The sequence below is a fragment of the Manis javanica genome, chromosome 2 (genome assembly GCF_040802235.1).
Source record: "Manis javanica isolate MJ-LG chromosome 2, MJ_LKY, whole genome shotgun sequence".
Classification (NCBI taxonomy): domain Eukaryota; kingdom Metazoa; phylum Chordata; class Mammalia; order Pholidota; family Manidae; genus Manis; species Manis javanica.
Genome location: NC_133157.1, coordinates 192985735 through 193010633, shown reverse-complemented (window position 1 = coordinate 193010633; position 24899 = coordinate 192985735). Strand labels below are relative to the sequence as shown.

The 24899-nt window shown below is 41.0% G+C and overlaps 1 protein-coding gene across 13 annotated transcripts in view; it reads left to right on the top strand.

Annotated features, from left to right (window-relative positions):
- Window positions 1-24899, top strand: part of SYBU (syntabulin) — a 115760-nt gene that overhangs the window by 83543 nt on the left and 7318 nt on the right. For all 13 annotated transcript variants that reach the window (XM_073229969.1, XM_037010798.2, XM_037010799.2 and 10 more), the window contains one exon: window positions 20927-21029. In XM_073229969.1, coding sequence (XP_073086070.1) covers window positions 20927-21029 — 103 coding nt within the window. The remainder of the gene's footprint in view (window positions 1-20926; window positions 21030-24899) is intronic.

Genomic DNA, 24899 nt, shown 5'->3' with positions numbered 1-24899 from the left:
CCTCTCTGGATATGGACCATGTTTGTCTGTCTTTCATTCTTTCTCTCTTTCTCTCTTTCTTAGACATTTTATTACCTTTTAAATTCATTTTAGCTGTTTTCTCAATTTCTTTTTAACATTATGTGTAAAATATGATGTGTAACAAGGACACATGTGACATATATGTAAGCTATGTAATATACTAGGAAAGCAAACATTTGTGACCCCTCCTTCACTTCAAGAATTACTGGCATGGAAGCTGCTCCATGCTCTCCCAGATCCCATTCTCTGCCTCCCCACAGAGGTAACCACTGTATCGAAATGTGCGTTTTAACCTTTCCTGGCACTTTAAAAATAATTTTACTGCATTAGGTTTGGTTCCTTAACAATACCTTGGAACACTAGGGTAAAATTTAAGAGTCCTACAGTCATGTTCTTTTGACCTTTGTGTTCTCCATCATTAGCACAGTGTCTAGAACTTAGTAGGTCCTCACTAGATGTTTCTGAATGAATGGGCATTCTCAAGAGCCTCCAATATGTTTTTGTAATGCTGTATTTCAAGGAGCCGTTGGAATTAACCTTAGTTTGTCCTTTTGAGCCTCATTAGTATTATCTCTTTGGGGTGCATATAGATGTAGGCTAGAGAAATTAGGCACATATTATTTAATTGTTTGGGGGTATTTCTAAGCTACCATTTCCTATTTACCCTCTCCATTCTACTGCCATGCAAATACTCTCCAGCAGTCCTAAAGAGTGAGTGGACTTTGTACTTTTGCAGTAATCTGCTTTGATTTTCCATTCCGGTTTGTTTTTTCATAGAATATTGGTGGGGGTAGGACACAAAGGGGCGGAGAGAGACTGAGCCCACGTGATTACGAGTGACCTTGTGCAGGGGGTGGGACAGAGGAGCTGGGTAGGCAAAGGGTTGGCCTGGGAGTGTCTGCTTCTTGCCAGAGCAGCTCACTTGGAGATCCTGGAGAAGGTTCTGTTAAACAAGCCCAGGGAATTTTAGAGCATAATTTGTGTGCAGAGCATAATCTCATCCTGAGTGTTTCATTCTTTTTAAAGGCCATAATCCACACAAGAATCAGTAGAGAACTTTTTCAGGGGGATATTCAAAAACATTTTGTTCAGAAGCTTGAGAGTTCAAATAGTTTTCAGTTGATAAACAATGGTGGGAGTGAAGTGCTGGAGCTTGCCGCTGGGGACTCAGGGGGTTTGCAGAATGCCCTGTCTCTCCCACACGCGCCCCAGCTCCAGGAGGCCACAGTGGGAGCGCGCCTCCAGGTGTGGGCACGAGGCGGCATGGACCCTGAACAGGTGTCCCAGGGCAAGAGTGGGCAGCTGTTCCACCTGCCTGGCACCTGCTCTCCTCTAAGCTTGTTCCCTACCCCAGCATTCTCTCTGTTGTGTTGCCAGGCCTTCTAGAAGCATTTCTATGTGACTTAATTATTCCCTCTTTCCCCAGTTCTCATTTCAGTTCCTTGAGCACATGTCTAAATTAAAACACTCCTCTAGGCCTTCTACTCCGTTTGCTTTTGTTCTAACACTCTGTACAGATGCCTGAATTTACCCAGTTTATTTGTTTTATTTTATTGACATTTGTGCTTGCTTTCAAATATAAAATATTTGCATTAAAGACTGATTACACCGTGGTGGTAAATTTAGGATTGATCGGGAGTATCTCAGTCTCTTCTGATTACATTATTTAAATTTTCACATAGTCCTCAGGCAAAATGAGAGACATTTTCCTTCCATTTGACTGAGATAATCCCTGTTTTGTTTGTTTTTCTGCCCTTTAATTGTACAGAAAACATACACATTTCCATTTGATTGTTCTTTTATATCAGTAGCACTGCAGTCAATCAGGTAACATAAGGTGGTGTGTCTTTTTTTGTTTTTTTAAGACAGTGTTTAACTTGTTTTATGCTTTTCCTGTTTTACATCCTTTTGTTCACCTCAAGTTTTAGATGATTTTGAACCACTACAGTTAACTTTGTGAACCTAAGAGCTATGTGGAAAGGGGCTCCCCTGTTAGGGCTCTCTCCCCCTTTCTGTATGACTGAACTGTAAAAGTCACCTCTCTGCTATACCTTCTGGCCGCCAGTCTCTCCTCCACATACTGTTACCAGAGTATGTCCATAAAGCAGCCGTCTGTGTACAGTACCAGCCCGCAGAGCTCACCATGGTTCCCTGTTGCCTTCAGAGTAAATGCCCTCAGCACAGCATTCACATTCTTCAACTCTCTGGCTACAACTCACTTTCTGGCTGCATTTTCCCATCTGACCACTATTTTCTAGCCAAGCAAGGCATCCAGTATATTCCTAATATGCCCTGTGTTTTCCTTCCTCCATGTTTCAGTTCATACCATCCCTTCTACCTGAGCTGGCTCAACCCCTGACACTTGTTCACATTCTGCCTGGTGCTTAAAGCCCATCTCAGGGGTATTTCTTCCATGACTTCTGCCCCTGGCCTCTTCTGTTCCCGAGCATGAGTATCCCTCCTTGCTCCGGGTTCCCTTGGTGCCCACTGTCAGTACTGCTCTCAGCAGGTCTTCTGGTAGCCTTTGTCTGTGGACGTCATCTCCTCCTGAAAGGATCTTTGAACATCAAAACTGTACCTCTCCATGCCGGGTCCCCTGCCCTTCCCACTGCCTTAGCATGTGCAAGGTTCAGGATACATTCCAAACAGACTAAATGGAATGTTATCATCTTGGTTTCCAGGTCTTAGATCCTTGTGAATTTTGGTCATGAGGTACCGAGCACAGTGGACAAAGAGGGAAGCAGACTGTGGAGTCAGACCAGCCAGCTCTGCTGTTCACCAGCTCTGTGGCTTGGGACAAGTCTCCTCACCACTCAGAACCTCGGTTTCCTGGTCTACATCCTGTGTGTCTTTAAGAGGAGGGATTAAAGGAAATTGCAGATGTAGAGCTCTTGACAGATTTGCCTTTTCATACACAGTGGCTAGTAACATTACTGTCTGACTCTGTCATTAGTCTTATTAGTTATCCCTTCAAGGCCTGTGTAATCAATCTGCAGTCTGCCATCAACACCATGCCTTCCATGTTTTCATTCATGTCATTAATAAAGCATGTTAAATAGGATAAGGACGAGGATGGAGCCAGGTGACACATTACTGGAGATTTCCCTTGAGGTGACAAGCAATCCATTAGTCACCATCCTTTGGGTACTGAACTGTGCTGTCATCATCCAGTGCACATGTCAGCCTTGTTCATCAGACTCTCCTAAGTGTTTTGAGTAAATGCCAATTGAAGTTTACATATTTGATTTATATGGCGGCCAGTCAGAACATCACCAGAAAAGGAAGTGAGAATTGTTTTTCATATCTGGTTCTTAATGAACTCTTCCTGGCTCCTAGTTGCCTTTTGGTTTTTGCATGCTAAGTTTTGAGCTGAAAACTTGAGTTTTAAGTAATCTGGGCATATGGGATGGAGGATGGAATATTTATCATAATTGTAAAGAACACCAGTCTGTCAAACCATCCTAAAGAGAGAGAAAGAGGAAGGTAACACAGTAGGGAGCCTTTCCAGGGGCCAAGAGTGGGATACCTTTAACAATGTGAAATGTTTCAAGGCTACAGCACATACTGTGCTACATGCTGCATTAGGCCCAGGGATACAATGATGAGCAAGCCTTCAAGGAGCCGACTGTGTGCTGGGAACTGGCAAACAGGCAGTTACAGCTTTAAAATGATAAATGCTTGTTAAATTCTGGGTGGGGTGACAGCTTAAAGGAGGGGCACCTAATCATCCCCCTGAAAGAAATGAAGGTCAAGGCTAAAGAGACCTGGAGAACAGGGAGTAGTTAGCCAGGCCCAGAGGAACAGGAAAATAATCCAGGGAGAAGGAACAGCGTGTGTAAAAACTGAGAGTCAAAGCATTGTGCCACCTTCGAAATGGCGATGGTTCTAGGTCTGGGACGCAATGGTGGCAGCAGGAGAGATCATGAAGAGTTTGCAAATCATGCCAAGAATTTAGGTTTGATCTTACGGATGTGGGGTGTGGGGATCCATGAAAGGCTCGACAGGGGAGTCACCGAATCAGATTTTGCTTGGAGAGTGTGGAAGATGGAGTGCTCAGGGCCCCGCTGAGCAGCTGGGACCCAGTGTATGGCTGTTCCGATGTAGAAATGATGATGGCCTGGGATGGAGCATCAGGATGGGAAGAAGCAGATAAATCACAGAGTCATGAAACAGATTTGAGCAAGTGGCTGCAATTATATTAAATATTGAAAACACGAACCAGTTATTGATTTATTAGAATGGTTCTCAAACTTTAGTATGTGTAAAAGATCACTTGGGCCGTTCATAAAAATGTGGATTATGGGAATGACTTGAACAAATTTCAGTCAGCAGATCTGGGGTCTGAGTCAAGAATCTGTACTTTCAACAAATTATCCAGGTGACACTGGTGCACACAGTCCTCAGACTATATAAGGAAAACCCCTTGCTATGAAATGTTTTAAAATGGCAACACTTCTTTTAAGTGTATTTACAGCATGTTAACTTTTCATTTAAGAATGAAGATTCAGTGTGTTATCTCTGTTGAAATAGGTGAGTGGCTCAGCCCCAAGGGTTCGTGTACTAAAGAAAAAGAGCAGTCTCCTGGCTGGGGTGGTCTGTGTTCACTAATTGTTTCTTCTCAGTAAGATAAGCAGAGCAGAGTGGTGATGATCTTGTTAAGACCCCTGCTGCAGATTATAAATGAATTTTCAAAGGTTTCATCAAGGCTTTTGCAAGAGCATGCAAGTAGACACTTAGGGGAAAAATGAAATTTCCCCAGCTCCTGAAGTTCCATGCCGATACACATTTTTAGTGTTGAAGGAGTATGGTGATGCGTTTATTGTGGTGTGGTGTTTGTCAAGCCAGTATGCCTGTCTTCAAATCCCAGCTTCACCACTTGTGGGCTGTGTGACCTTGAGCAGCTTACCTATTCTTTCCTTTTCTCATCTGTAAAGTAGGAATACAATTTGGGCCTGTCTCACAGGCTTGATGTGAGGGTTAAATGATAATACATGTCAAGCACTGTGAACAGGGTGTGAGCATAACAAGCCATTTCTGAGAGAAGCCAGTAATCTGTAATCAACTTAACACTTCTATTAGAGTTTAGTCATAAAATAAACATTTAACCTTGTTATTTAAGTCATAATACTTCAAAAAAAAGACCACATTTATGGTGCCCATGTACATGTTTCTTAAGAGACACTTAGCATATAACAGCACATACCAAACACATGGATAAGTAAACCAATAATAATAATGATGAATGTTTATTGTGCACTTGCAGTGGTCCCCATTATGTCATTTAATCCTCACAATGATTCCATGTGAGAGGCATTCTTTTCATTCCTTTTCAGAGTAAGGAAACAGGTATTGAGAGGTTAAATGACTGCACGAGGTCACACTGTCATTAAATGAAAGACTGGATATTTGAACTCAGAACCCAGTAATGCTGGAGCCTGCTCTAAACCACAGCTGCGAAATATGTATTTTGTGAGTTATATGAAGCATGGTTAGTAACACTCAGATTTATGCCAAGTAAATTAAGAAATTCATTTCAGATTTTATAAAAATGATTCCCAGAATCTATACCAGGGTTTGCAGCTACATTTTAAGACACAGTCAAGGCCTGCTGCTGTTTCTCAAAGGCAGCCCTTCTGGAAGCTGTCATATGAGGGATCTCAGTCAGAGGGTGTCTTAGAGCAGTGGTTCAGACAAATGAACTAATAAACAAATATACTCAGAGAACAGATGGATGGTTGCCAGAAGAGAGGGCCTGGAGGATGGGTGAAATAGGTGAAGAAGGAAAAAAATTAGTGAGTATTTGGTATCTTGACCGGGTGATGGTTTCGTGAGTGTGTACAGTCAAGCTGCACACTTTAGATTTATTCATTTTATTGTATGTATCTAAAAAAACAAAATGAAAAACTTCAGTGTTCACACACCTGACAGGCTTATTAAAACCCTGATTACTGGGCCTCACTCCTGCCTCTGAGCTGCTGTCTCAGTAGGTCTGGGGTGGAGCCTGAGAATCTGCATTTCTAACAAGGTCCCAGGCAATGCTGATGCTGCTGGCTTGGGACCACACTTTGAGAACCACTGTCGTAGAGGAGTGAGAAGATGATTACTGAATTTAGAAACAGAGGATAGTTGAAAATCTATCTTACAACTTCCTGACCTGACTCAAAGACCTAGTTATTTAACTCCACAAAAACTTTGAAGTGACAAACTTTGAAGTCCATCAGCTCTGACGTGGAGATGATTAGATGAAAATCAAAAGATAGAAATCTTTACTCTGATTTTAACATTTCTTTTTTTTTATAAGATAATTATTTTTTATTGAAGGGTAGTTGACACACAATATTACATTAGTTTCAGGTGTACAACACAGTGATTGAACATTTATATACATGATAATTCTAGGTACCAGCTATCACCATACCAAGTTGTTACAATATTTTGACTATATTCCTTATTCTATACATTACATCCTGGTTACTTATTTATTTTACAATTGGAAGTGTGTACTTTTTGTGTGTGTGTGAGGGCATCTCTCCTATTTATTGTTCAAATGGTTGTTAACAACAATAAAATTCTGAATAGGGGACTCAATGCTCAATGAATAATCATTAATCCACCCCAAGCCTAATTTTCGTCAGTCTCCAATCTTCTGAAGCATAACGAACAAGTTCTTACATGGAGAACAAATTCTTACATAGTGAATAAGTTACATGGTGAACAGTACAAGGGCAGTCATCACAGAAACTTTCAGTTTTGATCATGCATTATGAACTATAAACAGTTCAAATATGAATATTCGTTTGATTTTTATACTTGATTTATATGTGGATACCACATTTCTCTCTTTATTATTATTATTTTTAATAAAATGCTGAAGTGGTAGGTAGATGCAAGATAAAGGTAGAAAACATAGTTTAGTGTTGTGAGAGAGCAAATGTAGATGATCAGGTGTGTGCCTGTAGACTATGTGTTAATCCAAGCTAGACAAGGGCAATAAAACATCCACGGATGCAGCAGATTTCTCTCAGAACGGGGGGGGGCGGGAGAGGTTCTAAGCCTCACCTCTGTTGATCCCCAATTTCTCACCTGATGGCCCCCCTGCGACTGTGCCTGTCTTAGGTTGTTCTTCCCTTGAGGAATCTTACCCGTCTCTGGCTAACCAGTCATCTTCCGGGGCCATACAGGGAAATGTAAAGTTGGTAAGTGAGAGAGAAGCCTTATTGTTTGAAAAGGTTAGTTTTTTACTTCTTTGCATATTTATGCCCTGTGGCTTCTGTGCCCAGCATTTGTCTTGAGGTATCTTTACCACTTGGAAGAATTGTGATACACGGTAAATTCGATATGAGGCACGAATTCTATTCAGGCATTGTAATTAGGAAGGAAGAAGAAAAGCTATAGAAGTAGCAGGCGGAAGAAAACATGGGAAGATTGATTATTTCTTTGACATATCTTCTTGTAGAGTAACTTTAGCATGTATAGGTTTTAAACTACTAATTAAATTGTGCACACACATTAACATAATAGAGTACAGTTACATAACCAAAGCATACCTATAATTACTAGCCATCTCCAGTGAAACCAAGAAAACCATTTTGGCACCTTAGGCATTTGTGACAACTTATCTATGATATGGTGGATATTGTCCAACTGAACTTGAACAGTCTGAGAGAAATTAAAACAACCCATTCCTGGGGACTGTTCACATCCCATATGCTCTTTTAACAGTAAATAGTCTGTAGTTGTAAGATTTTGGAGCGCTACAATTTGCACTTCTCCTAATTCTTGGTTGAGTTCCAACAGTGTAGATCCAGTCAGATTTGTTGTTTTACTGTATGCACAGGCCAGCTTAGATATCTCCTTCTTCATTCCCATGGCAAGTCCAGGAACCAGTGGGATGAGTGCATCTACACCTGTAGCAGTGCGTGGATCTTTGTTGGGGTTTTTGATGATCATCTTCTGGCATGAGTCTTCCAGAGAGTGCTGATGTTGGAAGTTCTTTTTCATATCGTATCTTAGTTCATTTTCGGGGTAGCCAAATTAGGCTTTGATCCTCTGTATAAACACAAACAAACCTTTGCTTACACTTTTATATGACGTTTATACCATTGTGTAGAACTCATTGGAGGTCATCATCACACAGGAACTGCTTTTTTTTTGTTTTTTTTTTGTTATCATTAATCTACACGTACATGATGAATATTATGTTTACTAGGCTCTCCCCTATACCAGGTCCCCCCTATAAACCCCTTTACAGTCACTGTCCACCAGTATAGCAAAATGTTGTAGAATCACTACTTGTCTTCTCTGTGTGGTACAGCCCTCCCCTTTCTCCCACCCCTCCATGCATGCTAATCTTAATACCCCCTTCTTCTTCCCCCCACCGTATCCCTCCCTACCCACCCATCCTCCCCAGTCCCTTTCCCTTTGGTACCTGTTAGTCCATTCTTGAGTTCTGTGATTCTGCTGCTGTTTTGTTCCTTCAATTTTTCCTTTGTTCTTATACTCCACAGATTTCTCTTTCTCCGCTTGGCTTATTTCGCTGAGCATAATACCCTCCAGCTCCATCCATGTTGCTGCAAATGGTAGGATTTGCCCTTTTCTTATGGCTGAGTAGTACTCCATTGTGTATATGTACCACATCTTTATCCATTCATCTATCGATGGACATTTAGGTTGGTTCCAATTCTTGGCTATTGTAAATAGTGCTGCGATAAACATAGGGGTGCATCTGTCTTTCTCAAACTTGATTGCTGCATTCTTAGGGTAAATTCCTAGGACTGGAATTCCTGGGTCAAATGGTAAGTCTGTTTTGAGCATTTTGATGCTCAAAGGTACTGTTTTGAGCAGTACCTCCATACTGCTTTCCACAATAGTTGAACTAATTTACATTCTCACCAGCAGTGTAGGAGGGTTCCCCTTTCTCCACAGCCTCGCCAACATTTGTTGTTGTTTGTCTTTTGGATGGCAGCCATCCTTACTGGTGTGAGGTGATACCTCATTGTAGTTTTAATTTGCATTTCTTTGATAATTAGTGATGTGGAGCATCTTTTCATGTGTCTGTTGGCCATCTGTATTTCTTTTTTAGAGAACTGTCTGTTCAGTTCCTCTGCCCATTTTTTAATTAGGTTATTTGTTTTTTGTTTGTTGAGGTGTGTGAGCTCTTTATATATTCTGGACATCAAGTCTTTATCGGATCTGTCATTTTCAAATATATTCTCCCATACTGTAGGGTTCCTTTTTGTTCTATTGATGGTGTCTTTTGCTGTACAGAAGCTTTTCAGCTTAATATAGTCCCACTTGTTCATTTTTGCTGTTGTTTTCCTTGCCCAGGGAGATATGTTCAAGAAGAGGTCACTCATGTTTATGTCTAAGAGGTTTTTGATGATTTTAACATTTCTAAAGCAGGGCAGTTGCTTTCTAATAAAGGGCCTTCACACAATCACTTCCCCTTCTCCAAAACAGTGGGTACTGCCTGATTTAAATCCCAGGCTCAAACCCAATGTCGGGACTTAGAACTAGGTGTTTAACCAAACTCTGGGCTGCATTAAACACCAGCATACACTCACGAGGAAGCTGCCAGCCATTTCCCTTTCTCTATACCTGGTACAAGGGTCTCCCCTCAGTGAGGTTAATACGTTGTCCAGTGACTCTGGGCCAGCTTCTCATGCTCACGGGCTGGCCTAACTGCCAAGGCTAAGGGGCAAGGTCATGGAGTGACCTAAACAAAACCCAAGAGGCCATCACTTAATTCTTGATCTTTTAGGGTTACTCGGGGTCAGAATGACCCTAGGATGAAGGATCACCTTAAGGTATATTGGATCCTAAAACTGGAATAGGGTAAAACAGAAATTCTAGTTTTATTTTACCTCTTGATTTTCCATAACAGTGAGAGGGAAAGGTGTGTAGGGACAAATGTGTAAGGACAGATGGTCCACTGAGCATTGCTTTTTATCTGCAGATGCATTACATAACAGCAGATGTAGTCTTGTACTCTTCCAGATTTTTTCTTGGGGAGAGTTGTACTTCTGGAAATGCAAATAGATTTATCAAAATGGAAAATCTTGCTAGATGAGTAACTGTAATAAATCCAACTCATTTTCTCATCATCAGGACAATGAAGAAATAAATTATGGTATAAGTTATACAATGGAATATTACATAGCAGTCAAATGAAGGTACTACAGATAGATGGACAATTTTAGCAATAGGATTTTGAGAATTTCCCCTATAGGTTATAGATACATCATGATAACCTGTTTATTAAAAAGTGAAAAATAGAACAGAAAACAAAAAAATATCTATTTTTTAGGAATACATATAGATATGATAAATCTTTGTGTAAATGAAAGCAAGGAGATGGTGAACAAGAGGTAGGATGAGGATGTGAAAGTAAGTTGGTGTTGATGTTCTAATTTTTGTGATGTGTGGTGGTTTCTTCATTTATTAAAATATTAAGTGTAAATAAATAAATAAAACATAAATACATAAATGAACAAACCAGTCAGTAAATAAAAGGATAGTCTTACATGGGCCAATGATGAGAGTGGGTCAGGAACCAAGCAATTTGATTAATTCAATTCTGTGCATCTAAGACTTATATTTAAAAGGAGAGAAAATAGCTTTCTGGGTTGCAGAGAATGTAATGAAATGCCGTTCTCCCAGTCCATGCTTGGTTTCCACGAAGCGCTATGTGACTTGAGGTCTCTGCCATTTTTTTCCACATCTCATCTCAGCTGGCCCAGCTTAGAAACAGAGGTCACCGAGGGAGGGTATCTGAAGACTTTTGAGGATTGTCGGTAATTCACTAAAGAAAACTATGGCTGTAGAGTCACTAAGGTAGGAAAAACATGTATTTCCTTTTCTTTGATATCCACCTCTCTGAGAAAAGTTACATGTTTCTCAGAGAAGCAAAGGTAGGAATTTTAGAAAAGATAAAAGACCTGTGTGTCGTATGAGACACAAGATCTTCAGCACCTGCCGCTGCATCGCCCTCGTTGCCTCATTCCCGCTGTTGCTTCTCTTCCAGCGCCACTGCCTCCATGTGCTGTCCCTTCACCCGACACCCATCTGCCCAGCTCCTCAGCTCCTCCTGCTTAGCAGTCATGAGGAGCTTCGGTTCAGTGAGCCTCCTCCGTGGAATCTTAATCCTCCCAGCAGAAACAGCATTTCCCTTTGCTGGCCTTTCAGCACCTAATTTATGTCTGTCTTAAGGCACTGGCCTCTTAAGGCAAGATCCACATCGCAGCCTGATGTTTGCTAGGTGTGCAAGGAGCTGGGGACATAGAAAAAGGAACTAATGAAATCTCAACCCACGTGGAGATGCTGTCTCCAACAGGGTGTTATTTGTAACCCACAGACCCCAAGAGAAAGTTCAGCGATTTGCTCTCTATTGTTTAATGTGCTTCAGACTTTCCATGAAATTGGGCAAGTTCAGTCAGTGCAGCTCAGGTCTGAGGATGTACTCATTGATTTATAATACAGAGGGAGGAGGAAAACTCTTTACCACTCTCTGTCAGAACCGTCTTCTGTTTATTTTCATTCTTGTTTTGAATCCATGCCTGCCACTCATGCCCTCCGGGCAGCCTCACGTCACTCCTTGTCTCTGGGCCAAGTCCTTCTCCCTGGTTTTGGTCTCACAGATGTTAGGACCCAGCTGTGTTCAGAGAGGGTGATTGTGAAAAGGAAAACAAAAATAATACCACTGTTCTAAAGTGCTTACTGAGTGCCAGGCACTACTTATTGCATGCTTTACAAATATTAACTTACAGAATCCTTACAACTCTGTTTCACAGAAGAGAGTGAGGCACAGAAAGGTTAAGTGTTTTCCCAAGGTCGCACAGCTAGAAACTGAGGCTGTTCTACCATATTATCTCATAAAAGACAAAGAGAAGCGACTTCTTGGAGATGGAAAAGGCAAGAAAGAGAAAGGATATAGATAATTCATGAACCAAGGTATAAAGACAAGAAACTGAAAGTGGAGCATGGCCTAGTGCTGACAGGGTCCAGTGATGGGACTGCTAGCAGACCGTGTAAATGGAGTGAAGGTGAGGCCGTGCTGCTGAGAAAGTCAGGGGACTGAGCTGGGAGTGAGGGGAGAGGCAGTGTAGGTCATGATCGCAGGGGAGGACCCAGTGGGTGGAGGGCAGACACTGTGGGGTATGCCATGGAGGCTGACACACCCAGGGGGAGGGGAGGCAGTCAGAGCTGTTAGGGCTTAGAGTTAACTTAAAGAAAAAAAACAACTGTGCTTACTTTTGAATGAAACCTAACAAGAGCATGTTGTTTTATAGCCCCGTTGCACACCTCTGCAGCGAGCGGTAAACTGTGTCGTCTTTTTCCTGGCAAGTGGGTGCTTTCATTCCATTCATGCCCGAAATGGCTTTCAGACAGCACCACTGCGCTGAGAAGAGTGGGAAATGAGGTGGCTTCAGAAAAGACCCATCTTTGCCTTCTCCCTTATATTCTGGGCAGACCAACTACTCGCCCCCCTCTGACTTTTTCATGTTGGTGGCATGTCAGCCCCCATTTCTCTCTCCCACGCCTTCAGCACCTCATTCCTTTTCTGTTAACTCCCCCTAAAGTGACACCCCTGTCCCAGACCTTGAGGGCTGCTTTTCCCTGATTTAGGTTTTCCTGCGAGAAAGGAAGGGCAGGCACCTGATTCTGGTAAACACTGGGTAAATATTTCTCCTTAAATAGAAGCCGCAGGCTCTCCATCTAGCTTTTTTAAAGGGGCAGAAATTGAGTTCAGTTCAGTAAGCCTGACAAGAAGTCAAAGATAAGGAATATGTTAAGAGTCTGGAAAATGCTTCAGGGAGGACTTGCTCTTGTTATTACCAGGCCCCCAAGATAATCAGTTAGAATGAAGCTCGTGGCCACATGAATGCAAACCTGACTAGACCTGTCAGTGGAAGGCAGTGGGTGAGAGCATTGCCCCCAGGGCCGTCTGCCCCAGGGCTTGCGCCCGATGCTGGTTCGGTGCCGGCGGCAGCGCAGGCTGGCGCGGCTCCTTTGGTCCCAGTCAGCACGGCAGCCTTGGACATGTCACCACGTCAAAGGCTGCCGGCATAACCCAGAGTGAGAGCAGGCTGGCCTGTGAGGTGTTTCTGTTTGTTGAATGGGATCCCATACCTCCAACTCCAAACTGGTTGGTCCCTCCTCTATAGAACAGATCATGAGGACTTCGAACCATGGACTTCAAACTGCTAGGTATCCTGCCAGCTGTCCAAACCAACACGCATGCGCATGAGCTTGCTGGAACTGGGCTCCTTCAGAGCGACCTGTGCCTTCTGTATGACCCCATCTCCCCTTCCAACCCTCTGAGAGTACATGTAGCCCATGAAGATGCTTCTGTGAGGAGACAGGTCCTTCTGTAAGTGAAACTCTTCTCCTCTGTGTACTTTGCCATTGAGGTAACATCTTTAACTGGTGGCCTGTCTGCCTTAACTTCTGCTCACTCACCTTCCACTTCACACTGAAGAAAGCCCTTGCAGTCAGACCACACCTGGAGAGAGGTTCTGTGTGCTCTTTATCTTTGGAGGTCTCCGCACAACGTGGTCTGTGACCACGGGCTGTGCAGTCATCTGGGGGAATTATTAAAAATGCAGATTCCAGGGTCCCCAAGACCTGAACTGGAATTTCTGTGAGTGTTGCCTGGCAATCTCAGGTGATCCTTATGAACAGTAAGGTTTAGGAATCATCGCATTATTAATAATAATTATAAGATTATATTTATGAGCTCATTAAGCACTTTCCATGCATTCCACTTTTCATTATTTAAACTTCACATCAGGCCTGTAAGGTAGAAATTATTATCCACCTAGAGCAGGGCCTGACACATGACATACAGCAGACAATAAGTTTTTGCTAAAGAATAAATTAGGCTTTTAAATAAATAAATACATAAATATATATATATACACACACACACACACACACACACACATGTACGTGTATATATACATAAATACATGAACTAAGACTTGGAAAAGACAAAAACACATGGCTAAGAACACACAGCTAGTGAGAGATGGAGCCCAGCTTTACAGCACCTTCCTTAGGTAGATCTCGTTGGGCTGTGGATATGCAGGTTGGTGCTTCCTTCTGATGATGCTGGGTAGTGCATGGCCTTGGGGCTGGACGACCCCAGTGACGTTTGACTGGCCTTGGGTTACACTGGTTGATCTCTTCCACAGTGTTCTCTTCTTGGCCATCTCTGTAAATTAACAGGCCACGTAGTTATTACTAATGAAGAGGGAAGGCCCGGGGAGGTTAGGTGGTCATTCACAAATCCAAAGGGAACCCATTCTCCTTCCTGTCCTCTAGTCAGTTTGCCAATGTATAGCCTTAACTTTCCCTGGGGATGAAACAGAGAGAGACTAGAGGTATCCTGGGTTCCTGGGGAAAATTAATAAGCTTTTTTCCTGGTCAGAAAATTTTAAATTTAATTTCCTCTTACTTTCTTGAAGTTTCTTTACACCCTCTTTGTTACTCATTCTTTCATCAACTCTCTTGGCTGGCAGGTGGACTGCCTGTGTTTCTGCTGGGACAGGCAGCTGAGGCAGCCTGAGACAAAGGAATGAACAAGGTGGAGCTGTCTCTGACCCTCTCAGTCCTCTCAGGCCTCCTTTTTGATTATAAAATGACTTCCCTTTAAATATTTTAGATTTTTAAAGTGAAAAGAAAAAAACAATTTTCTATAATTATACTGTACCCCTATTTATATTTTTTTATAATAAGAGTGACATACATATGGTTAGAAAAGCCAAATGGAAAATAGAAAATAGAAAAGCCAAAGTAAGATACAAATATATAAAATGAAAATGCATCTCTCTATACTCCCACTGCCCCATTCCCAAGGGAAACCACTATTAACAGATCTTTTTTATCCCTCAGAAAAAAACAATCTATGCATACAGCAGGCTATACATTATTTAAAAATTTACTACACAAAAGCAGGCATACTGCATCCACTGTTCTGCTTCTTGATTTCCTTATCTAATAACAGACTTTTCTGATCTTTTCACGTCGGCACACATGGGCTCATGTCACTCCTTTTCACGACTGCAGAGTATTCTTCTAAGTTGCTGTACCACTTGACCTAACCAGTTGTTCTGATGGACAGTTAGCTTGTCTATTTGGATGTTTCTGTGCAGGAAAAATTCTTAGCAGTAGAGGTTTTTTTTACCTTTTTATGCATGTGCATCAACTCATCTGGCCAATTCTTACCATAGTGTTTTTCCCTAAACCCTTAACAGAAAAGTGTTATCAGACTTCAATTTTTTTCAAGTTTTTGGCCAAGGTGGATGAAAAAAATCTCTTTCTTTTCATTTACATTTTTAATGTTATAAGTGAGATCATATAACTTTTCATTATATAGCTGTTTGTTTTACTTTCTTTGTCTGCCATCTGCCTGTTCATGTCTTTTGCCCATTTTTCTGTTAGGTTTTTTTCTTTTTTTCTAATTCATGTGGGCATTTGATAAACTAAGGAGTTTAGCCCTTTGTCTGTCATATATTGTAAATATTTTCTTTCAGCTTATTTGTATTGGACTTTGCTGTTTCCCCATAAACAGTTTTATTTTCATGTAGTTAGATTTATCAATACAAAATTATTTACAGAATTCCAAATACTTTAAATCTGAGCTTCTCTTTTGTTTTTAATGTTTTATACATATGCTTTTTCATGGCAGTTTCATCATTGAATATCAATCAGAATGAAGACAACTACTTTCTGCAATTATGACATAAGTGAAAATGATACAATTTTCAGAAAGACCTCTGAAATTCAAGAATATCTGTATACATACATATATGTGTATGTCTTCAATCAATTTATTGATCTTTTGATCAAATATTCCCTTTCTAAGATAAATACCTACAGGAGTTTCAGGCAAAATAAAACAAAAATCCTCCTTAGGCTATGAAGTGTTACTTGGATTCATTGACTGGGTCCCTCAAAGCTTTGCAGTTAAGAGTCAGTTCTACTGAATCCACTTTAGAGTGGTTTCTTTTAATAGTGTCTTCTGTAATTACATGTGTCCACTGCTTCAGCTGCTTCATAATAGCTCTGCTTGGCTTCAGTGAAAATGGCTCCTCTCTGCTCCCTAGAGACCTTTTAATAGAAGATCTGTGTATCTGTGTGTGGGGATGGGGGAGGGGAGGATGAAGTGATGGGGAGCTGTTTTTTATTTTTTCATTTGCTACCTCTATTTGAGGTGGGGATATAGGTGGCCAACCTGAAATTAATCTGATAGCTTTGTGGTGACAAAGGATAAAGGAAGGTTTGGGGCTCCAGTCAGTGGTTTAGAATGGCTTAATACAACTTAGTAGACAGCAGGTTTGCTGTGTTCTCAGAGGCTTATGATGTTCTGATGTATGAGGACTCCATCATCTCCTGAAAGCAGGCAAAAGTAATAATGTCCTAAGAGACCAGGATGCCGGGAGTGTTTTAAAAAAAATTAGTCTCATTATCAGTTTCTGTGCATATATTTTTGTTTCCTTTTTTTTTCCTTCCTTATGTATTCCCACCTTACCTTACATTTTGTATCTTACATACCACATGCACAGAATATGTATTACCATAATGTTATGAATAAAAGTAACACCTCTTAGGAGAATCCAGCAGTACTACCAAGCAAAAACCACCAGATCATTGATGAGGATGACTTGGACATGCATATTTTAAAACTCTCCATTTTCCAGCCCATCTTTTCAATGGCCTAATTTTATTTTCCATGCTTTGTTGCAGTATTCCCTATAACATCAGATATTTACCAACTGGTGATCCACACACAGGCCGATGGAGGCAAACACTGTCTTAACCAATAAAAACTGCCTTCGGTTAATGCTATCCAGAAAATCCCTATGGAATATATATCAAAAGTCTTGAAATTGAGCATAACCTTTGACTTAAAAATTCTACTTTTAGGAGTTTATTCTCAACAGATAAATAGACAAGGATATAAATTTGTAAACCCAAAGATATCCACTGAACAGTAAGCCTGTATTTAAGAACAGGGACCCTGGGGTCAGACTGAGTTCCAGGCTTGGCTCCACTTCTTGTTAGTTGTGTCACTTTGCAGGCATCACTCAACTTCTTTGCCTCATCTGTACGAGGGGCTGGTAATTGTCCTTACCTCATAGGGGCTGTACTGTCATGAAGAAGAAGTAAGTTGACCTGTAAAAGATGCTTAGGATGGTTTTTGGCCCATAGTGTGCATTAGTAATAATAGAGAAAGTGGACATAGCATACATATTCACTGACATAATAAAAATAAAATGCAGTATGTTTTAGAGACATCCCCACATTAAAAAAACAGTTAGGTTATATAATAACCTATTAACTACAGATGTTGAATAGTTGTATATCAAGAGGTTAACTGTAGCTACAGACTACAGACTGCATTTTCCTCTCTGGATCATTGCCATTTTCTAAATTTTCTACAAAGAAAATGTATGGTATAATAAAAGTTTAAGCCCTGCAGAATATAGTAAGAGCTAACCTTTATTGAGCTTATAATGAATCAGGTATTTATACACACATATTCCTTGCTTACAATAACTTCATGAGGCTGGTGCTATGATTATCATCTCCATTTACAGATTAGGAAATGGAGGCACAGAATGGCGAGGTGACTCGCCCAAAGTCCTCCACCTACTAAGCAGTAGAGGTAGGATTTGAACCCTGGCTGGCTGACTCAGGGCCTATGTTTTTAGGTTAAGTACTCTCTTAGCATGATTTTAGTAATCTGAGAGCTTCCAACCACAGCCTCCCACAACAATAACCTAGTTGCATACACTGTTTAAAGGAAATGAATGAAAAGTGCCTCTCCTTCCTTGTGTCTTCATTGCCAGTACTGGATAAATGGGGGGTTTTCGGGTTTCCAGCTTTCCTTTTATCTTGTGTGGTAAATAGGGAAGTAGTAAAGTTGACTTTTCTGTGTATCCCTTAAAGTACATGGATTTTACATTGCATTAGCCAAACTAAAAATAGTTTATAGCTTTAGAAATAACAAACCAAAATAGTTGAGTAGTAGCATATACATTTTTCACCGTCCTGTTACTCAGTCCTGAATGCAGCTACTGGGCACCCTGAATGAGTCTTCTAAACTTTTTCAGATGTGCAGAAGTTAGAAAAGCACCAGAACAAAGTGACCCTAGGCCCTGCACATACAAACGAGTCAATATGTTAAGTTCCAATAGCAATAAAGTGTAGAACAAACTGTCCCTCCAGTTCAGAGTACATAATTATCACAGATCAAAGGCATCATGAGGTAACAATGGATTTTTAGCGATTGTGTGATTTATTCTAGAGTCTCCTTTTTTATGCAGGCAGTTAAACTGTAACTGCAAATTTTTTGTGTCTTTTAAAGAATGAAAATTGGGTGTTTCAAGGTAGTAAGTTTACATTACAAAATAATACCTCAAAACTAGTGGCTATAACCACAGGATCTATTTTGAAAATTGTCTGCCTTTATGATCTAATAACTAACCTGATAATTTACCAGCAAATGAGACTGATTGAATCAGGCTGTCAGGATGAGCATGTTGCTGGATAGCACCACCAATCTTGAATCCTTGAGATCATAAAAACACTGCAGTTGAGCCAGGGCATTACTCAGAGGTAACTAAGTTTGGGGAGCTCATTACAACATTAGAGTCTCTGAAACCCAGAAGGAACAGCCTTCTCAGTGCTGATGAAATTCCCCCCTAATTCTCGTAGAGTTCTGCTGGGAATTGGGATTCACTGCTGTCATCTGTGCTTAGGGTCATTCTTGGTCTCCTCCCCAGAAGAGGCTAAACTTGCCAAGAGTTTCTGGAGGCCAGGAAGGGGATTTTCTCTTTGCGCCTTGCTGTTGTCTAACTTGCCCTCTAGCAAACCTAACAGAGCCCATCAGTGAGAAGATATGTTCTCCCATGGGCAGATCTGGCCGCATCTTGTACCTCTCCGTCGTCGTCGTCTTGGCTGTTAGGGAGAGGGTAATGCACAGTTTATTCAGGAAGCTCCCCAGTGTGCCCACTTCCTCCCGGGGCCCTCCTGAGGACACAGTGGGGGATTGTCCTAGGCAGGTCCTCACACATAAGCCTTGGACAAATCAGCTTTGGTTTCCTCCATAGTAGAGTAGTGAGATTAATGTGTGCCTTTCAAAGTTGTCAAGATTAACAGATATAAAGACTAAAAGGTTGAGAGAAATCTTCTGCATCTGTGGATGTTTTGTTGCCCTTGTCTAGCTTGGATTAATACTTAGTCTATAGGCACAGACCTGATCATCTACATTTGCCTTCTTACAGCACTAAATTATGTTTTCTACCTTTATCTTGCATCTACCTAACACTTCAGCATTTTATTAAAAAATAATAATAATAATAAGGGAGAAATGTGGGATTCACATATAAATCAAATATAAAAATCAAACAAATAATCATATTTGACCTGATTGTTTATAGTTCATGATGCGTGATCAAAACTGAAAGTTTCTGTGATATGACTGCCCTTGCACTGTTCACCATGTAAGAACTTATTCACTATGAAAGAACTTGTTCACCATGTAAGAATTTGTTCGTTATGCTTCAGAAGATTGGAGACTGTTGAGAATTAGCCTTGGGGTTGATTAATGATTGTGCATTGAGTCCCCTATACAGAATTTTATTGTTGTTAACAACCATTTGATCAATAAATATGAGAGATGCCCTCTCAAAAAAAAAAAAAAAGAATAAAAGGCATCTCCTATAGGACCTGGAACCTAGTGGTAAGCAGTCAATAAATAGTTGTTCTGATGAAAATTATTTATTATTCACTGCTTGTTAGAAACTCAAAGAATTTAGATTATTCATATTTTCCTCAACTGAGAAATGTGAGTTGGCTCTGGGTTGTAGGCCAGAAGAGTCACAAATTGTGTTGTAGGAGTTGAAAGACAAGGTCAAATAACGTTGTACACTTAGATTTATTTTCCAAAAGCACATGGAACTTTGTCTTTTTTTTAAAATCCTCTCTTTCTTCTTCCCACTTGTCCTCCCTTGCCTCTTTCACTCCCCATCATTTCCCCAGTCAATCCATGGAATATTTCCATTATTACTATTTCAGAACTATGTACTTTTTGTTAGAAATGATTAATTATCCATCCCACAGCATGTTTTTCTAATTACATACCAAATTGTGGTCTGTATTCAAAATGTGAAGTGATCTTTATAAACGAATGAGCAACCCCCCAACCCCCAAAGAGTAAATTTCAAGTTTCGGTACAATTCACAGTTTCTGTCACTATCACTGGGACCTTTTCTCATTTGTTTGGAAATGTTCAAGCCCTGCTTTTTGTTAAGGTTGTGTTTTTAATAGAAGAGCTGCAGCTGCAGCCAGAGAAAGTAAAGAATCAGAGAGCCCTGTTCAAGCAGTTATCTGGAGCCCAGGCTTTCTTCCCGACTGCTTCTAAGTGGTTGATTATCTCCAGACCCTAACGTGCCAAATTCAAGTATGGCTAACTGACTGCAAAAGCCCAAAGATAAACTCTCTTGGAAAAACTACTTTTGGACTGACAAATATGCTTTTCATTCTGCTTAAAGTCCGGGCCAGGCCGTTGATGTTGAGGGCGTGCCTGACACCCAGGGAGAGGCATGCATCGCCCCCACCCTGACTGGGGTCCCTGTTGAGAGTCTGCTGGGAGATTGGCATCTTTATGAAACCAGCCTTTCTGTGTTCCTAAGCTGTGTTTATGAAGCGATGTCGTGCTTGCGCCTTCTTTTGTCTGCTTTGAGGAAAACGCGGAGAGCCTGGCAGCACTGGAACCATGCCACTTGCTGAGGGCGTGTGTGCAAACGCAGGAGCCAGGGACCTTGGGAGGCAGGGAACTGGCCAGCATGTTCTCAGGTTTCCTGTCCTTCATGCTTCTCTCTCCCCTGTTGTTTTTCAGGTAGTGAAGCTGATTTTAGCTCCTCAAGCAGCACGGGCAGCATTTCCGCTCCTGAGGTCCATATGTCCGCGGCGGGAAGCAAGCGGTCCTCTTTCTCACGCAAGTAGGCACTGTCCCCGGATCTGTATTGTTAAAATGCTTTACACAGATGACTTACCTGAACTGTGTGTTTCTGTAGAACCACTCAGATTACTATCTGTACATATTTTGTTATTATTCAGTGAGTGATTTTTGTTTGTTTGTTGCAATGATTTGAAGTTGCTACTTTTCCCTATGTTACCTTCTGTGGTCACTTGGCTTGGCCTGTGTTTGTCCACCCATGGCTAACTGCCATTCAGTGCTTGGCTCTGTGTTCCCCTGTCCTTCCCTCCCTTCTCTCTGTCCCTCATGCACCTGTGTCCTCACCTGGTATCCAGCTAGCTGTCACCCACTCCCCACTCTGCCTCTCCTTCATGAGTCTATTATTTCTTTACCCTTGTTAACCTTCCTTTTTTTTAAATCTTTGTAAAAGAAGCATAGCAAGTCCTTGGTCACTCCCAGTGTTCACCTGGAGAAGGAGTGACAAAAACATAATGTTCGTAGGCATGGGTGGCTGCCACTCTAAGAAGCACTGGAGCTAAACAGCTAAGTGTATGTGTGTGGGCTCTGAGCCAGGCTTCCTTAGTTTGAATGCACCTGCACCACCTACAGGCTGTGTGTCCCTGAGCACATTGCTTAACTTCTCTGTGCCTGTGTCCTCATCTGCAAAGTAGGGCTACAGTCATATACACCAGGTTTATTGTTAAGATTAAATTAGTTAATACAGGTATTAATTAGAGTCAGTGTTTAGGGCATAGCAAGCATCCTCAACAAATGTTTGCCAGGGAAGCTATTTGGATTGGGGGAGAGGACTGTGGGAAACTTTGAGCCACTATCCATGTTTGGTGGGGTAAGTAGTAAGATCCAGGACTCTCTGCTACCATCAGTGATTTTATTCATTCAACAAGTGTTTATTGAGCATCTACTATGAGACAGGCTCTGGAGATATAGCAATAAACAAAACTCCCTGAAAATTATATTCATTCTAGTAAGGAAAGAAAGACCATAAAAACATAAATAATATCATTTTTTTAAAAACACACAGGGAAAGAACAGAGAGAGTAATGAGATGTGTGGTATATTTTGGATAGGCTGGCTCCAGGAGACCTCTGTGATAAGCTGAACTCTAAGCAAGGACCTGAACAATGCATAGACTGAGCCACAGAACAGTTCAGAGCTGATGGGTCTTAAAGACAGGGCAAGTCACTTGCTGTCCTGGAGCAGTGTCCAGATTTGTAAAACGGCAGTTAGAATACATGATTTTTAAGATCCCTTCCTGGAGGAAAAACTGTTTAGTTTCCAACAACTTGCATTTCCAGGACTCAGGAAATAAATATTTCCCATTCTTCTTGGGTGAGCCAAAGAAAGGTTCGACTGATATTTATAAAGGGACCTGAGACCCCCAGGGCAGTTTTATTGTTAAAAACAAAGCTGAAGCCAGGTAAGCCAGTAGCAAAAGAGTAAAGTCCAGAGTGAAAAAGCACAATTGTTCTATCTCCAAATGCCATCTGTTTTGGAAATAAAGTGCCTCTGGGATCAGAGCACATAAATATAAACATTCTCTGTAGAAATCAGATGTGGCTTGCTCTAAGTATAACCCACTTATCTAACCCGTTCAAGAAATTAGCACACAGCCATAGTACAAGGTATCAAAGAGCAGACAGGCAAAAGAAAATGGGCACGGCCTGTAGAGGAAGCCAACTTTATTAAGCATTTCAAAGTTAAATGAAATTCAACATTTGTGGTTCAAGTCCAAGGTAATGTCAATAATAGTAGCGACTTGGAGAAGATGTTCGAGTCTGGAATCCATGATTTCTCTGAGTGACTTAAAATTGACATGTCAAACAGAAAATAGCTAAATATAATTATATGCAAATCAGATATATGCTTAATAGATAGACAGTTGAAACTGGCAATGTTCTATCCATTATCCTCACTTTTTAAAAATCTGATCCAGGCACAAGAGCACAATGTAGATTTCTTTGATGGAATATTTCAGGCATTTCATGGAATCTTTGTGTTCTACAGGACCATGCATAGGGGATAACTCCTTTAGATGGGCCATATATCTATGCCAAGCCTTATAATAACTTATGATCCTTGAAATTGGCTCATTCCTCATGTAATAAATTAGTTTTCTCTGTGGAAAATTAGCTCCTGGAAGAAGGGCGAGCAGGAACATTTGGTGAAGGGGTGGGAAAAATGAGGAACAGGTGGAGTTGGTGAGATTATTTTTGACAGGTGATTTTAAAAATAAAATTTTAAAGATTCACAAATGATCTCTCCTTAGAGAAGATGAGTCTGTTAATCTGAGGAATTCTCTTTCTTAAACAATAACACTAATCTGATTAGAGGCAGACAGAACTAAGAAGGAAAAAAACCTTGGGATTTAGAGGCAGACACACCTGGGTTTGAGGTTAGTCTCCATTGTTTATTAGGTGCATGACCTGGAGCCCTAAGTCTCAGTTTCTTATTCTGGAAAATGGGATAATGATGACATCTACCTCAATGAATTAAATGATCTGATACATATGAATGCTTCACACAGTGCCGAGACCTTAGTGAAAGGGTCATTGAATGGTTGTTTTAGTTAGCGGTGGTCAAAATAATTCGAATGGACATGCTGCTGCCGACGGTGATGGTTATGGCGGTGATGATCACACCAGTGAGCTCAGGCTGCTACAACAAAATATCACAGACCAGGGGGCTTAAATAACACAAATTTACTTTCTGACAATTCTGGAGCCTTGAAGTCCAAGATGAAAGTGTCACAGGCCTGGCCTCTTCTGCAGCCTCTGTCCTTGGCTCATAGGGGGCCGTCTTGTCCCTGTTTCTTCACATCATCATTTCTCTGTGCCTGTGTCCACATTTCCTCTTCTATTAAAGACATTAAATTAGATTAGGGCTCACCCTAATTGTCTCGTTTTAACTGAATTACTTTTTTAAAAGCCCTGTTTCCAGATACAGCCACATTTTTAGGTGCGGGGGTTTAGGGCTTCGGTATACAGATTTGGGGAAAGACATGATTCAGTCCATAACTATGATCATGGTGCTGCTTATGATGAGCATGTGGTGATAGTAATGTTACCCTGAAGTAAAGGACAATGGCTGGGAATGGAAATTCACCTTGTGAGGTTCCCTTCTCCCTTTCTCTCACTTGCTGTTTGATGCATTCAAGGATACAAGAATGAGGTGAGGTCAGCAGAATTCTCTCTCCTTTCTGTGGACTGCATTCTTCTTGTTCACCAAGAGATTTAGGTGGACTGGGGAGTGTAGCATGGAGTTCGCCTGTTCATGGCCTTAACAAACATGCAACTTGGGTTTCCCCTTTGAAAATGTTTTATCATCATCCATGACAACTGTGACCTGTGTATGTTAGCATTTGAACTAAACTGAATGGAAGAAATAGAACTGATATTGTTGAGTACATAGTTTCTTTTTTAAAAGTTTGCTATTACAGTCTGGTAACTCAGTTCCTGAAATATATTTAAAGACGTGATTATACCTCAGGAATGTGTAATAGCTTGAAGAGTTTTTGCTTTATTCTGAATAACAGAAGAATTCTTACAAAATCCTCATCTAATTTAGTTGTAGAACATGCACTATGTATGTAAAAGACATCAGTGGCGATTTCCTCAGGTAATAACTGCAAGATAGCTAGTACCTAACATACCTGTTTTCAAGTCCAGAACAATGTATTCCATTTGTGTAAAGTAGAAGATATTTCTGAAGAGTGAAAAGACCAGGATTTAAATCCCAATTCAACTGTGTATTCTTGGACCAGGTTTTTCCCTGAACCTCAGTTACCTCATGTAAACTGAGTACTTCACATACTTCACATATCATAAAAGGGAGGTAATAATTATACTGGCTTTATAGCATGATGGTCAGGATT